The 14,916-nt window shown below is 35.6% G+C and overlaps 2 protein-coding genes across 3 annotated transcripts; both read left to right on the forward strand.

The window, feature by feature from the left end:
* The first annotated feature begins 4,997 nt into the window (after positions 1-4,997).
* Positions 4,998-9,994, forward strand: LOC108219121 (serine/arginine-rich splicing factor RS41). Of its 2 annotated transcripts, XM_017392410.2 has the most exons (8): positions 4,998-5,135; positions 5,241-5,288; positions 6,616-6,751; positions 7,791-7,903; positions 8,113-8,345; positions 8,717-8,980; positions 9,110-9,199; positions 9,645-9,994. In XM_017392410.2, the coding sequence occupies exons 3-8, from the start codon at positions 6,646-6,648 to the stop codon at positions 9,706-9,708; spliced, it is 870 nt and encodes a 289-aa protein (XP_017247899.1). In that variant the 5' UTR covers positions 4,998-5,135; positions 5,241-5,288; positions 6,616-6,645; the 3' UTR covers positions 9,709-9,994. The 2 variants fall into 2 exon arrangements, with proteins under 2 accessions (XP_017247899.1, XP_017247900.1); XM_017392411.2 differs by lacking the exons at positions 4,998-5,135; positions 5,241-5,288 and adding an exon at positions 7,336-7,577 and having other exon boundaries at positions 6,613-6,751.
* LOC108219119 (uncharacterized) lies at positions 9,990-13,817 on the forward strand. Its single transcript, XM_017392408.2, has 2 exons — positions 9,990-10,115; positions 10,219-13,817. The coding sequence occupies exon 2, from the start codon at positions 12,017-12,019 to the stop codon at positions 13,670-13,672; it is 1,656 nt and encodes a 551-aa protein (XP_017247897.1). The 5' UTR covers positions 9,990-10,115; positions 10,219-12,016; the 3' UTR covers positions 13,673-13,817.
* The last annotated feature ends 1,099 nt before the right edge of the window (positions 13,818-14,916 follow it).

Genomic DNA, 14,916 nt, shown 5'->3' on the forward strand with positions numbered 1-14,916 from the left:
ATATGGTCCAACAACAGTTGCGTCACTAGGAGGATCTCGCTACTATGTCACTTTAGTTGATGATTCCACTAGAAAGGTATGGATTTATATTCAGAAAAGTAAATCAGATGTGTTTGTTACTTTTAAGAAGTGGAAGACTGAAGTTGAGAATCAGACTGGTTTGAAGGTTAAAAGTTTGATGTCGGGTAATGGGTGGTGATTATAGTATAATAGGGTTGCGGAGCGCATGAATAGAACCTTGAATTAGAGGGCCAAGAGTATGAGAATACATGCAGGGTTACCAAAGATGTTTTGGGCAGATGCAGTTAGCACAACAATGTATCTCATAAATAGGGGACCTTCAGTTCCTTTGGGGTTCAAGATTCCTGAAGAAGAGTGGCATGGAAAAGAGGTAAATTTTTCACACTTGCGAGTCTTTAGGTGTGTTTCCTATGTGTGTGTTAAAGATTCTGACATGGACAAGCTTGATCCGAAAACGAAGAAGTGTATTTTCATTAGTTATGGGTTAGATGATATGGGTTATCGCATCTGGGATGAACAGATGAAGAAGGTTGTTAGAAGTAGAGATGCTACTTTTAATGAGAATGTAGTATATAAGGATATGATTGCAGTCGATTCTGAATTTACAAAGGAACAATCTGAAAAAGAGAAGGCAGTGTTTGATGATGTTATAGAAGAAGATCTTCCAAGATATAGTGGGAGTTTAGATAATGTTACTGCAGAGGCTGAGGTGAGAAGATCTAGCAGAATTGTGAAGCCACCACAAAGATTTTCACTTCAGCATATTGTATGTTATTGACCGAGGATGGAGAGCCTCAGTGTTATTTAGAGACAGTTCAGGTGGATGATTTAGTTAAGTGGAAATCAGCCATGAAAGAAGAGATGAATTCTCTTGAGAAGAATGATACTTAGTCTTTAACAAAATTACCGGCAGGGAAGAAGGCTTTACAAAATAAGTGGGTGTTCAGGATCAAAGATGAACTCGATGGTAGCAAGAGGTACAAAGCAAGGTTAGTAGTCAAGGGTTATCAACAGAAAAAAGGTATTAACTATATTGATATATTTCCTCTGGTTGTTAAGATGACTACTATCAGAATTGTGTTAAGTATTGTGGCTGTTGAGGAATTACATCTTGAGAAACTAGATGTCAAAACAGCGTTCTTATATGGTGATCTTTATGAAGACATCTACATGGTACAACCAGAGGGTTTTTAGATAGCAGGGAAAGAAAACCTTGTTTGCAACCTTATAAAAGCTTGTATGGTTTGAAGCAAGCACCACGACAATGGTACTTGAAGTTTGACGGCTTTATGATGAAGAATGGGTACAGAAGGAGTGCAATGGATCATTGTTGTTACTTTAAACAGTTTAACTCATCGTATATCATATTGTTGTTATATGTTGATGACATGTTAATAGCAGGATCAAACATGAGAGAAATCAACAAGCTAAAGAGACATATGTCTGAAGAGTTTGAGATGAAAGATATGGGTGCAGCAAAACAGATACTTGGTATGAGCATCATGAGGGATAGATCTGAAGTTACATTAAAATTATCCCAGGAGACATACATCGGGAAATTGTTGGAGAAATTCAGTATCCAGGATGCGAAGACCAAAATTACACCATTGACGACTCATTTTAATCTTACAAAGCAGCAATAACCTAAAATGGATGAAGAAGGAATATATAGCTAAAGTTCCATATGCGTCTGCAGTTGGTAGTTTAATGTATGCTATGGTGTGTACAACCGAACGTTGCTCATGCAGTGGGAGTTGTTAGCATATTTATGTCTAATCTAGAGAAAGAGTATTGGGAAGCAGTCAAGTGGTTGTTACGCTACTTGAAAGGTACATCCAAGATTGCATTATGTTACAAAAAGAAAGATGTTATCTTGGAAGGGTTCACTGATGCAGATTTGGGTGGATGTTTGGATACAAGAAAAAGTACTACAACATATATTTTCACTTTAGGTGGAATGGCTGATAGTTGGATGTCTCGACTTCAAAAGAATGTCGCTCTTTCAACCACGGAAGCAGAATATATGGCTATCTCTGAAGCTAGCAAGGAGATGATTTGGTTGAAGAAATTTATTGAAAAGTTGGGCAAGAAACATGTGGGCAGTGCTTTGTATAGCGATAGTCAGAATGCCATTCATCTTGCAAAGAATCCTGTGTTTCATGCTAGGACGAATATTCAGTGAAGATATCACTTTACAAGAGAGTTGATTAGCAATGATACTTTGTCCTTGATGAAAATCCTTGGTTCTATGTTGACTAAGGTGGTTACCAGTGAAAATTTGAAGCTTTGCATAGCTTCAACTGGCCTGTAGAATTGATTGATGAGAAGGCGCTGCTAGTTTGAGTTAATGATTGAAGTAGTGGGTTATACTAGAATTACAAGTGAAGTGAAGTAAAAATGAGGTCAGACTCCAAGTGGGAGATTGTTAGGTTTGTGGATTCAGATTCAGAATAGGATTATGATTTGGTTAGAAATATCGGACTCCAATTAGAGTTAGGTATTTCAAATTAGACTCCTATATTGGTTAGGCCGGTTTCTTCTCTTATAAGTACTCCCATGTAATTGTAAAATCACAACACAACAAAATTGTGAGAGATCAATAAAATTGGTGGGGCTTGTGGAGTTAATATGAGTTCAAATGTCAGCTTCTTGGGCAGTTAAAAATTCTAATTTTCTTTTTCCTTCATTTTACAATATGGACATAAATCATTTAATAGAAATTCGGCATTTTATAAAATAAAATATAAATTCTGATATAAGTGAAAGAAATATGTACAAACTCTAGAGATAGTCTGGAAAAATTCGGCACACTTATATGTTTATTAAGGCAGGAAGTAATTTATTTCAAGAAGACGAGCTTGCATTTGAAAATTCTTTTGATTTGGATTTATTTGTTACTAAAGATGTATATTTTAAATGGAGTATAGAATTTTATAATATATTATATACAGTAAAATTGAAATAATTTAACTATTAACTGTTTTCCTATGTTCTTATGTTGAGATAGTGTCTTTGCCTGCTGTCTTATGAATGAATCAGAGTTTTGTCACTTGAGTGTAATCTGTTGACTCCTAATGACCGGTCTCTAAGATTTCTTACTGAAAGTCATCACGAAAATTGAAATTGAAACACAGATATTTCTGCCATAGTGAGGCCAGCTATCAGAGGGGCGAACATACAGGATGCACAATAACTTAAAATGGAATCTGCATTGCAAAAATTTTATGCCACTCCGAAAAATGGACACTCTGCAATGAGAATTTATGTTCACTGCAACATCCCTGTTTGAACCGTACCTGCTTATTGAGCAGTTCGATCCTGGGATTATCTCTATCATGGAGTCAACTTCAATGGCTCATGTTCAAACAAACAATCTTGTTGAAATATGTTCCTAAAATCTCAACCATTTCTTGTTAATTAAATATTTAACCCCCTTCATAATAAGCATCAGTCTGATACAATTAAGGTAAGATTCAAAAGTCGACCAACTGTCACAATGTCCCAGATGTAAAAAGTGCACAGAAAGGGGGAAACAAACAGATGCTTCACAAATTTAGAAAAACAATTGACAAAGATTTTCAGAAAAATACAACTAAGAGACAACGCCAACATCTTATTCTTTCCCAACAGGTGCCCTAAATCTGATCATGTCTGAGGTTTCATACCATCTCCAACATCTATATTTTTCCTAAAAAATAAAATACCATTTGATTTAAAAGATCAATTACTGGGCAATCATTTGAGTTCTGAAACATGATCGCAACATAACACGCTTGTACATGTATAAGTCAAAAGAAGTATACAATTACAGTAAAACACTTAAAATCAATAAAAATTCTTTCAGAACTATAATCATACACTTGATATGCAATTTTTAAGTATTTATTATCAACTAAATTTACTCTTTCACAACAACTACCATATTCATATACAATCAAAATAATAATTATTTGAATCATATCATCACCATCATCACATATGTACTTGCATATCCGCTATCGAAAAGTACAATAAAATTGAAAAGAACTTTAGCCTAACATCTTATATGCATTCATACAAAAACAGTTATACAATAATTTACCTTTAATGTCACTTAAATTATCACATCTTTTGAAACCCGATTCTCATCACGCCTTTCATTTCCGATAAATTTGAACACGTATCGCATCCTTTGAAACCTAATCTTCTCCTTTGCGTACCTTTTTCTCATCCATGTCTCGAGCACCGACACGTATCTTTATTCTCCTTCATCATCGACAAACATAGTTAACTGCATAGAAGACACAACACATACTAATAGGTAAATAGATGGTAATGCTATGAACTTTGAGCAGAGCAATTACTAATATAATCTATAATCTATACTCACTTAAAAAGTAAGGGTCCTTAAACACATGCAGATCGACATAATCTTTATCTTTTTCGTTCGCTTCAGTTGCTGCATATTGAGATTCTCCCGGGAAGTAGGAGAAAGATGTTCTTTATTTTTGAATTTTGGGATGTGGTGGATTTTTTTTTGAATTTTGAATCCCATTGCATATATTGGGTTGGGAGCTGTTAAAGTAGATTGAGAGTCGGAAACAGCTGTATCGTATGTAGGCAGTGGCATATTCTTGTAAATACACATTTTTGGGAAGATTTTTAGTAATCAACCAGTGTATTAGTTTCCAGGCTTTATAATAGAAATGTAGGCAACGACATATTATTGTAAATATGCTATTTTCGGGAAGATCTTTTAGTAATCAGCCAGTGTATTAGTTTTTGAGCTTTATAATAGAAGGGTTTGTCTAGTGTGTGCCCATGGGCACATGCTAAGCACAAAAATCCATCAATTTGGAGGGTTTTGATTGGTGTGGTTGTTGTAACTGCAGAGGGTCCACCATTATTAGAAAAGGTAAGCCAATCAAAACTCTCCAAATTTATATGTTTTAGTACTTAGCATGTGCCTATGGGCACACACGCTAGAAAAACCGATAATAGAAATAGATAAATAGATATAGATATGTTAATAATACCTCGTCTAAACGACATCGTTGAAAGGAGGACTTAAACTCCAGATCTGTCCGAAGTGAGCAGCGATTCTAAAGTCTTCTTGTTCGGTTTCTAGGGTTTTGGTAAGACTCTCTGCTGCCGCTCCATTTTGCAACGTATATTATATATTCATATTTCATATTGTTTGTAAATTTCAGATCTAACTTTGTTCTTTTCTCTCCTTGTAGCTTCTCTGTTGAGGATTTTTCTAGTCATTTGTTCCACTCAAAACTAAGGTATTTTATATGCATACAAATGTTTCATTTTTCTTGAATTTAAGCTGTGTTTGGATGTTTATTATAAATTTCAATGCTACCATTTAATTGTATATTGTTTAGTATGATATGCAAAAATTTGTGATTAATTATTTTATGTTTTTGTTTTGTGTGTGTTTGGGATAGGCTTTGAATTGATATTTGTTGATGAATTTGTGCTATATAGTCTATAGTGAAGTCATTTTATGATATAGTAGCATTGTTAGAATATTGTGATTTTTTAAGTTATGTGACTGGAGATAAGTTAAGAGAGTCTTAGTAATTTTAAGCTATTTATAAGTAAGGGAAAAAGGAAGTTGGCAGCGATTAACTCGTTTAGCAATAAAGGAGTCCCATACTTGCTTCTAGATAAATATGGATACATTGCTGGGGTTTTAATGATTTAACTTCTGAGAAAGATTTATAGTAGATTGAGATGCGTTTAAATATTTTCTTTTGGCCACTATTTAATTAATTAGTACAGGCAGGGAATCAGAACTTGAAAGTATAACCTAAACTTTGTTGCTTTTTGTTTAGTTTAGGCGAGGATTTTTAACTCTAGCATTTATTAACCTCGTCTTTCTTAACACACAAAAGCTTCCAAATATCTATGCTTGTTTCCCTCAAATTAAGACCATATCAGGACACACTTAGGATAGACAAACAAGACTAAAAAGATAATGGAAGAATCTTCTGTGATGGAATAAGAGCTGTTATAAGTGCACAACCAAGGGCAATCCAGTTTTCTATCACTACATACTTTTACCCAGTCTTTATATTGCTAGGATGATTTTGAAAGTGCAGTAACCTGATTGTAGTGTTGCTTCAAAATCCTTAATAAGGGTTGAGCAGTAGTGGTGGTTACTATGATGGATAAATTAATTCTCCTTGAAGTGTAAGAATGTGAAATAATCTTGGTTTACCTGTGGTTCATATGTTTTTAAAAATCTCATTATATGATTGAGTATTAGCACTAGTTGGTGATGCCCACAGAGCAGGACTGGTAGCTTAATTTCGAAAATCCTCTTGACCTTTTAAGGAGCTAAATAAAATTTACCTCATATTTTAAACATATTTTGGAGAAATCATGGGTTTCTATATTTGAATGATTGATATTACTAAGATATATGCTGAATTTACTTTTATGTAATTCTTATATCTATATGAGCAGCAGATCCCCAAGAATCTGCCCTATAGTCATAGTTTTTCACGAAATGTTTATTAGTAGGATCTTCCACCGTACTGAATATTGAAATGATTTTAATATACCATTTATCTGTACCAATTCTAGTCACCATGTTACATGTAGGCTTGAATAAGACCAGTTTAAGGAGAGAAGATGAAGCCCATATTTTGTGGAAACCTGGAATATGATGCACGGCCATCAGAGCTCGAGCGCCTATTTAAAAGATACGGGAAGGTTGAAAGAGTGGATGTGAAGTCAGGTATTTATATTTTTTGGTTGAATGGTTCTGCATGTATGTCTAGCTTGAATTTATGTATTGATGTAACAGTGTTCTGTTGTTTGTATTTCTTTTGTTACGGGGATCTACCTTCTCATATATATTTTAGTACATAAGTTTAACTAAAAGCATATATTTCCATTGGTGGTGGAATTTCTTTGGATCTATCACTTTTTTTATATGACAGTTATATGTATTTATGTATGTGTATATGTAACGTTGTAGGAGGAACTTGTCTGAACTGTAAATGAATATTTATCATGTTATGTAACTGTGCCCTACTGCCCCTAATGTTACTGCCTACTTTTGTAAGGTAGGGTAATTGTGGTTTTAATAAATATTTTGGGGTGGTTATTTCTTACATTAGTGCTTCCCCGCAAGAATCTGGTAAGACATCGCAGCTTGACTTAAAGAAGTTATAACTCAACAAATCCTAAAATTGACCTGAATTAGAAAGTTTGAAAGTGCCACTGAAACTTTTATGATTATGTGGTATATCTATTATTTTCCTTTTAGTAAAGTATTCTAGTTGAAAACCTCTGTACTCAAGAACTTTTTTGACGCAGGATTACTTGAGGTTTCCATATTCTTCCTGGATGGATGGGCCATCATATTTCCTTTTCTGGCTGGTGCCTTTCTGGCATCTTCTAGTGTTTTTCAAGAAGAATTTTCTGATCTGTCATGGCATCAACATCCTACATTTTCCTGAGTACCATTGCTTTTTAAAATCATCATGACTTTTGCTCAGTCTTCAATTTCTGACATATGTTGCCATAGAAATCATAATCATCACAGAAGCCACTAGCAGGTTTTATGCTTATGTCCCACGAAAATTCATAATTCTGTGTTATGTTATATTCCTTCTCAACTCTCTGGATGGTGTGGGTTCACTATAAGTTGGGTTAATTAACAATTTCTTGCTTTCTTAAGTGATTTAACAGGTGGTTTCTCAGTGTATATATTTGTTGGATAAATTATATAATTATGAATGATTCAGTTTCCTAAAGCTTCAAATTTGCAGGATTTGCTTTTGTCTACATGGAAGATGAACGAGATGCTGAGGATGCTATTCGAAGACTTGATCACACAGAGTTTGGAAGGAAGGGGCGCCGGCTCCGTGTTGAATGGACCAAGGTATTGCCCGGTTCATGAGTTATAGGCCTCTGCCTTGAAGACCACACTGTACACTTCATATTGTTGTTCTTGATGGACTGGTGCTTCTTCAAATCATAATAAAAAATTTGTTTTAAAAAGACATGGTAGCAAAAGCTTTCCATTTGGTTCTATATGATCACATAATAAATGACAAACTAAATAGTCTTTTTTATTTGTTGTATTTGCAGCAAGAACGTGGAGACAGAAGGGCTGACATCTCGAAAAGACCAGTTAATACAAAGCCCACAAAAACCTTGTTTGTCATCAACTTTGATCCTGTCCATACCAGGACAAGGGATTTGGAGAGGCACTTTGATCTGCATGGCAAAATTTTAAATATTAGGATCAGAAGAAATTTCGCATTTATACAATTTGAATCTGAGGAAGAAGCGAGTAGAGCACTGGAGGCAACCAACATGAGGTTTGTCCCTATCATGATCTAGTTTTTACGTATATTCTTGGAAGCTTCTGTAGTGTAAGGATTAATAATTCAGACTCATTTCATAAGTCATAAGCCTGCATTCTTTATCACTTAATCAAAGTTTCCTGAAATCTGTACCGAGAAGTGGGGTCTTAAGGATCTTGGACACTTTATTCTATATAAAGAATATTTGTTCATGTTTGTGATGACATGCAGTGGCGGAGCTACCAAGTAACCTTGGGCTTCTCTGGAATTCTCTGTTTAAAATAAAGCTTTCATCATAATTGTTTACTTGCTGTTATTTCATCTTTTTTCAGTTACTGGACCTTTTTTGTATCTTGATTAACGCTAAATTATCTACTTTATTTCAGCAAGTTTATGGATCGTGTCATCTCAGTGGAATATGCTATTAGAGATGATGATGAAAGAAGAAATGGGCACAGCCCTGAGAGAAGAGGCCGTGATTTTTCACCTGATAAAAGAGGATATGGTCGTGGGCGTTCTCCGAGTCCATATCGCAGGGATAGAGATAGCCCTGACTATGGGCATGGATCCAAGCCAAACTCGAGACTTGAATCTAGGAGAAGTCCAGACTATGGGAGAGCAGAAAGCCCAGCCGCTGAGAGATACCAAGGGTAATGATAATCTCTTACACATATTTGTGAATTTATATTTTTAAGTACTTAAGTATATAAAGTTGGAACATTAAGATTAACTTCTCGGTGAATTAGCTAATCATTTTTTGTTGTCATTGCTACTGAAAGGCATGGATCCAAGCTAAACTCAAGACATGAATCCAGGAGAAGTCCAGACTATGAAAGAGCAGAGAGCCCAGCCGATGAGAGGTACCAAAGGTAATAGTAATATCTTTTTGTATCTTTAATTTATATTTGAAGTATGTCAAAGTTGAAATGTGAAGAGTTACTTGGTTAATTAGCTGATTAAATTTTTATGTCATTGCTACTGAAAATGAGCAGATTGAGGTTTAATTTTACGAAGGCAGAGAGTTTCGTTTATAGTTCGAAACAGATTCATCTAAAGATAGAAATATTATGTAGTTGGCAAAGCCGAGCAGTGTTAATTTGACTTTCTCGAATATTTATGGTCATGTTTGCCAGTTGCATGATGCATGTCATTTTTGTAGCCTGTTAGATAATCAGTAATATCATGCAACTTTTTTTTTTTTTTTGCTAAATGAATATCATGCAACTTGTTTATAATAGCAAAAGTTTTCCTTCAGGAGATTGTGTGTAGTGAATGTTTTGAAGCTACAAGAACTAATTATATGTATCAATGCAGTCGCTCTCGTTCACCCCCACCGCGCTCTCGTTCACCTCCACCACGAGAAAGATCTCGTTCATAAGATGCTGAGGATATATCCAAGGAAGCAACAATGAAGCCTTTGTTGGTTTGATTATGTTGTGTACTGTTTGTAGCTGCGCAGTGTCGTGCTTTCTTTGAACCCAAATAAAACTTCAAATTGCTTTATAGTGTGTAGGTAGCTAAACTGCAAATCAGTTCTGTACTTTATTATAATCCATTGTTCTGGATTTGACATTTTACTTGTCTTGTCAACTTGGAAATTGCCGTATCTTGAAGGCTGGATTTATTCGTGTCGTTCTATTTAGGTTGCAAGATTTCACTGTCAATTTCAATTGCCATTTGCAACCATAGTACCATACTCCACCCTGTGTTGATAACTTAAGAATGCAAGTACAGCCCATGAGTTTGTGGTACATGAATATTCGGTGTGGTAACAGATTTTGTCGGGTAACAATTGCACGATTGGGTGCTTCTCTTATAAAATCCATCTCCTCAGTACCTCAGTACCTGTTTCTAACCACCTATATTGACGCTGCTCTTTTTCTTGCAGTGTAGGAAAATGTAGGCTGTGCAGCACGACCTTTGCATTAAGAAAATGAGCTTGTTTTCTTCTCACTACAACTCAGATTTCTTCAGTATTCTTTGCGCAACAATCAAAATGTTTATAATTGCGATTCAACACAGAACAAGGTTTTACAAAAGAGGCAAATGGATGCGTACAGCTTACCTTTATGTACCTTGGTGATCATGTCGGTTTGTTCATAATTTGCTACCAAGATATCCAGTCCGGTTTTAAACTCGGATCGGATTTCCGGTCCAGTCCGGTTTTAAACTCAGATTCAGATCGGATATTCGGATTTGATATCTGATTTCTGGGAATACATATATCATGTTCTGCTATACAGAAATCATCTGTCCAAATAAATTTCAGGATGAGCGAAAATCAGGATTATCACGAGCCCATGTCTTAAATGTTCCGAAATTAATTATAATTAGTAATGTTATCGACAAGTCAAATATCTGGTGAGCTTCTGGGCTGCATGTAAATATTACTCTTAAACATTCTTTGCTGAGACACTAATCCCATGATTTACTCTCTTACTTTGCACATTACTATCTAGAAGAGTATATACTATGAAAAATCGTTTAAAAGAATCAAATCTTTATCTTTTTTTAATGAGACATATTAATAACTTATGATTCTATTCAAGTCAATGTCTTGTTTGGTGGAGGTTCATATTTAACATATTTACTGGTGATTATTATGTTCAAGTTGTTGGTAGTGCTACACTAAAGAGATTGGTATCTTCTTTCTTTGTCATAAAGGTACAGTCTTTCTTATTCTTTGGTTTTTTCATCTTCATTAAAGTGCTTTTTGTTTGTGTTTTTTTATCATCTTTTTCTTTGATTTGCTGCTGTTTTTTTTTGGTCTCACAGGTAATGAAGCCTTACAGTTCAATGTTGGGCCTTTTAGTATGATACTTGTAATTTTAATAAATTGTATATTTATATTTAATTAAAAAAGATATATGTGTGTTGAGATTTTAAGGTCAATAGAGAAGGTTTGCATAGTTGGCGAAATAAGATAGTTTGTAGTGTAATCTGACCCGCTATTTATATTATTTATATTTATGTAGTTAGTTATGGTTGTCTGCAATCAAGTTTCACATGTGTTGCCAGATGTACGATTCCTTGCCCTTGGATCATATATACTCTTGATGGTAGTTGGTATTTCATGACTATACTATTTGGTTGTTAGAAAGTGAAATGTGATGCCCTTTCATTTTCCCCCTAAGCTGTCCTATACATTTGTGTATTATCACTATGGATCATGTGATTTTGATGCACCGAATTGACATGTACTAAGTGCGCGTTTTGGTACAAGTGTCTTCAGCCATAATTGGCCGGCTGTGAATTAAGCCTGTGAACTATTCAATTTTCATCTGCAAAGTTTCCCTTGTATGATTAGATGTGTATCTTTCTATAAGCATCTGCAATTTTTAAGTGATTGGGATGTTTCTTTAATTGTGATCATGCAAGCTTTATTACATCTTTTAGTATGCTCTTGATTGCTCTCAGTGACATTTATGTGATCTTGCCCTTACCTTGAGGCTACTGGTTTTGGTCCTCTTATAATTTACTTTGTTAGTTGTTATAGGCTTAGCTTAGGTTAACAGTTGCAACTGCCCCGCGATGTAAATGTCTACAAGTAAAGCTTTCATTAGCGTAAATTTTCTTGTGTCGCAAGATAGTGATATATGTAAAATCTTGTTATCTGGTTCATTGTTTTGAAGGGCTACTTTCGTATTTCAGTTCTTTTATGCTCGGTTTTAGCAATATAGTTGATCATGGTAGAAGAAGGTAAAATTGATGCTTTGGTTGATAACCAGTCAGCGGAAGAATTGTTATCAAGTGTTCAAGATCTTGTGCCTGTTGCACTTGAGAAAGCGAGGGAAGTAAAGGTGTTTTTGAGTAGGTGGAAGACCATCGTGTCTAAGCTGGAGTTGGTTCCGTCCTGCTTATCTGATTTGTCTAGCCATCCATGTTTCTCAAAGAACACGCTGTGTAATGAACAGTTACAAGCAGTTTGGAAGACACTGAATGAAGTAATTGAGTTAGCAGTGATTTGTGCTAATGGAAATTACAGAGGAAAGCTTCAGATGCAGAGTGATCTTTATGGCTTGTCGGGGAGACTGGATTTAAATTTGAGAGACTGTGGGCTTCTGATTAAAACTGGGGTTCTTGGAGAGGTTGCCGTAGATTCTACAAGAGAATCTGAGGTTTGTATAACGGAACAACTTGCCAGGCTTCAGATTGGGCACTTGGAGGCAAAACATAGAGCTCTTGATAGGGTCGTTAAGATTATGCAAGAAGATGAAAATAACGTTTTGAGTGTTTTTAAACGGAGCAATGTCTCTGCTTTAGTCCAGTTGCTCACTGCATCTTCTCCGCGTATTAGGGAAAAGGCCGTCACCTTAATCTGCAATCTCGCGGAATGTGGGAGTTTTGATGATTGGCTAGTAGAAGAAGATGCTCTTCCACCTCTCATAAGGCTTGTTGAGTCTGGTAGTGCAATAGGTAAAGAGAAAGCTACGATTTCTCTTCAAAGATTGTCGGTTTCAGTAGAAACAGCTCGTTTGACTGTTGAACATGGTGGAGTGCCGCCTTTGATTAAAATTTGTGAGATAGCTGATTCTGTAGTACAAGCTGCCGCTGCTAGTACTTTGAAAAACATATCTGCTGTTCCAGAAGTCCGACAATTTTTAGCCGAAAGAGGAATTATTAAAGTCATGATCAATCTCCTTAGTTGTGGTAGTCTGTTGGAATGTAAATTTTCTGCAGCCGAGTGCTTGCAAAATCTTACCTCAACTAATGAAAATCTCCGAAAGTGTGTTATTTCAGAAGGTGGATTACATAGTTTATTAGCCTATCTGGATGTTCCATCGCCTCAAGAACCCGGGGTTGGAGCACTGAGGAATTTAGTTGGTTCAGCTTCTGCTGATATATTGGTATCAGCTGGCTTCCTTCCAAGAGTGGTTCACGTACTAAGGTCAGGGTCATTGGGTGCGCAAAAAGCTGCTGCTTCAGCAATATGTAGAGTTTGCAGCTCCGCGGAACTGAAGAAAATGGTTGGTGAAGCGGGATGCATTTCCCTGCTAGTCAAGATGCTAGAAGCTAAATCAGAAAGTTGTAAAGAGTTAGCAGCACAAGCTGTGTCAAGCTTGATGACTCATCCGCAGAACTGCAAAGAAGTTAAGCGAGATGGCAAAAGTGTGCCGAATTTAGTGCAATTGCTTGACCCAAGTCCACAAAATACTGCAAAGAAGTATGCAGTTTCATGCCTGGTCTTGATTTCTTCAAGCAAAAAGTGCAAGAGACTGATGATTTCATATGGCGCCATTGGGTATCTCAAGAAGCTTTGCGAGATGGACATTCCAGGAGCGAAAAAGCTACTTGAACGATTAGAAAGAGGGAAGGTTAGAAGCCTATTCAGCAGAAAGTAGGAATAGGGAATTATCAGACAGTTTATCTTTCTTTTCAGATCATTGTAGATATCCAAACTAGCTAGTTCCAAATACAAAAGAATCAATCTGCCAACTTGTCATTATCAGCAATGCACATATAATTTATATATACTTCTCTGCAACATCATTTGATCTGTCTCCTCTCATTACTTGCCCCTGTTTTTACCACATTTTTAATAAACTACATTTTTGACTTGGGTTAGAGCAGAATGTGCATAGGTTTTGGTTAGTTCAATTATTTTTCCTCCTGTTTCCAAGTTTGTCAGAAGATTTTGAATAGTTATTTATTCTGGTGCATAATGTACTGTTAATATGAATATCAAGAATTTTCCAATGTCAGATGAGTCGCGGTTGTCGGTGTCTACCTTCTTGCCTGCATAAAATCTCCGATATTAATGAGCAGAGCTCCAGGAACAGGAGGAACAATAAGCCAAAGGTTTTGATGAACAACTTGAAGACCTCCAATGTGATCTTGATCAAGGACAGTGATTAAATCATTGTCAGCATGCTTGCTGCTGCCAATTGCTCGTTCTGGCTCAGGGCATGCAGGATAGTAGTGGTTTCTGTCTAACCCAAGAGCCTCAGACAATAATTCAAACAAAGATCTTCCTAATTTCATTACTTCCTCACTGTATTCAAACTTAAAAATTAATTCATTCCATAAAAACACAACTTTATCTGCATGCTTCGGGAGCACTAAATAAATCAAAATTAGATTTATAATTAAAACGTTTCAGTTCGATAGCTCAAGTGGTTAACCACAAACTTGATCAATTATCTGTCACATGAACCAGGTCCTTTAACTCCAGCTTTGGTGTCATCAAACGCCTTTAGTTCACTTTCCCTAATATTAAGTGCACTTCCATATATACTTACTGTATTATAATGGACGAAACATTGAAATTTGGTTGATACGGAGCAATCTAGCCCATGCTTCGCACACTAGTAACGCTTCAATTTTTAATTTTAAATAATTAATTGTAATATGTTTTTAATTATAACATTGATTAATTAAAACACAATAGCTTCTCTTAGTGTTACGAATCACAGTTGTTATTCTCTGACCCACAATATAATATTAATCTTTGAGTGATTTGGAGTTTAACGAAGTTAAGTTTAATTTATTAGACGGTACTGAATATCAATTGAAATTTTAGGCCAATAAATATGGTAAAGTGCCTGCACATATAGGGCAAGATTGCTTCCATATGTATGCTAAAAAA

This window comes from Daucus carota, chromosome 4 (genome assembly GCF_001625215.2).
Source record: "Daucus carota subsp. sativus chromosome 4, DH1 v3.0, whole genome shotgun sequence".
NCBI lineage: Eukaryota > Viridiplantae > Streptophyta > Magnoliopsida > Apiales > Apiaceae > Daucus > Daucus carota.

What these genes read in the sequence shown, in the direction of transcription:
- LOC108219121 (XM_017392410.2), top strand. Translation starts at nt 6,646, where the DNA reads ATGAAGCCCATATTTTGTGGAAACCTGGAATATGATGCACGGCCATCA. An exon ending in AAGAGTGGATGTGAAGTCAG is followed by an intron (nt 6,752 to 7,790) that starts GTATTTATATTT and finishes TCAAATTTGCAG; the next exon opens with GATTTGCTTTTGTCTACATG. An exon ending in GCCGATGAGAGGTACCAAAG is followed by an intron (nt 9,200 to 9,644) that starts GTAATAGTAATA and finishes GTATCAATGCAG; the next exon opens with TCGCTCTCGTTCACCCCCAC.
- LOC108219119 (XM_017392408.2), top strand. Translation starts at nt 12,017, where the DNA reads ATGGTAGAAGAAGGTAAAATTGATGCTTTGGTTGATAACCAGTCAGCG.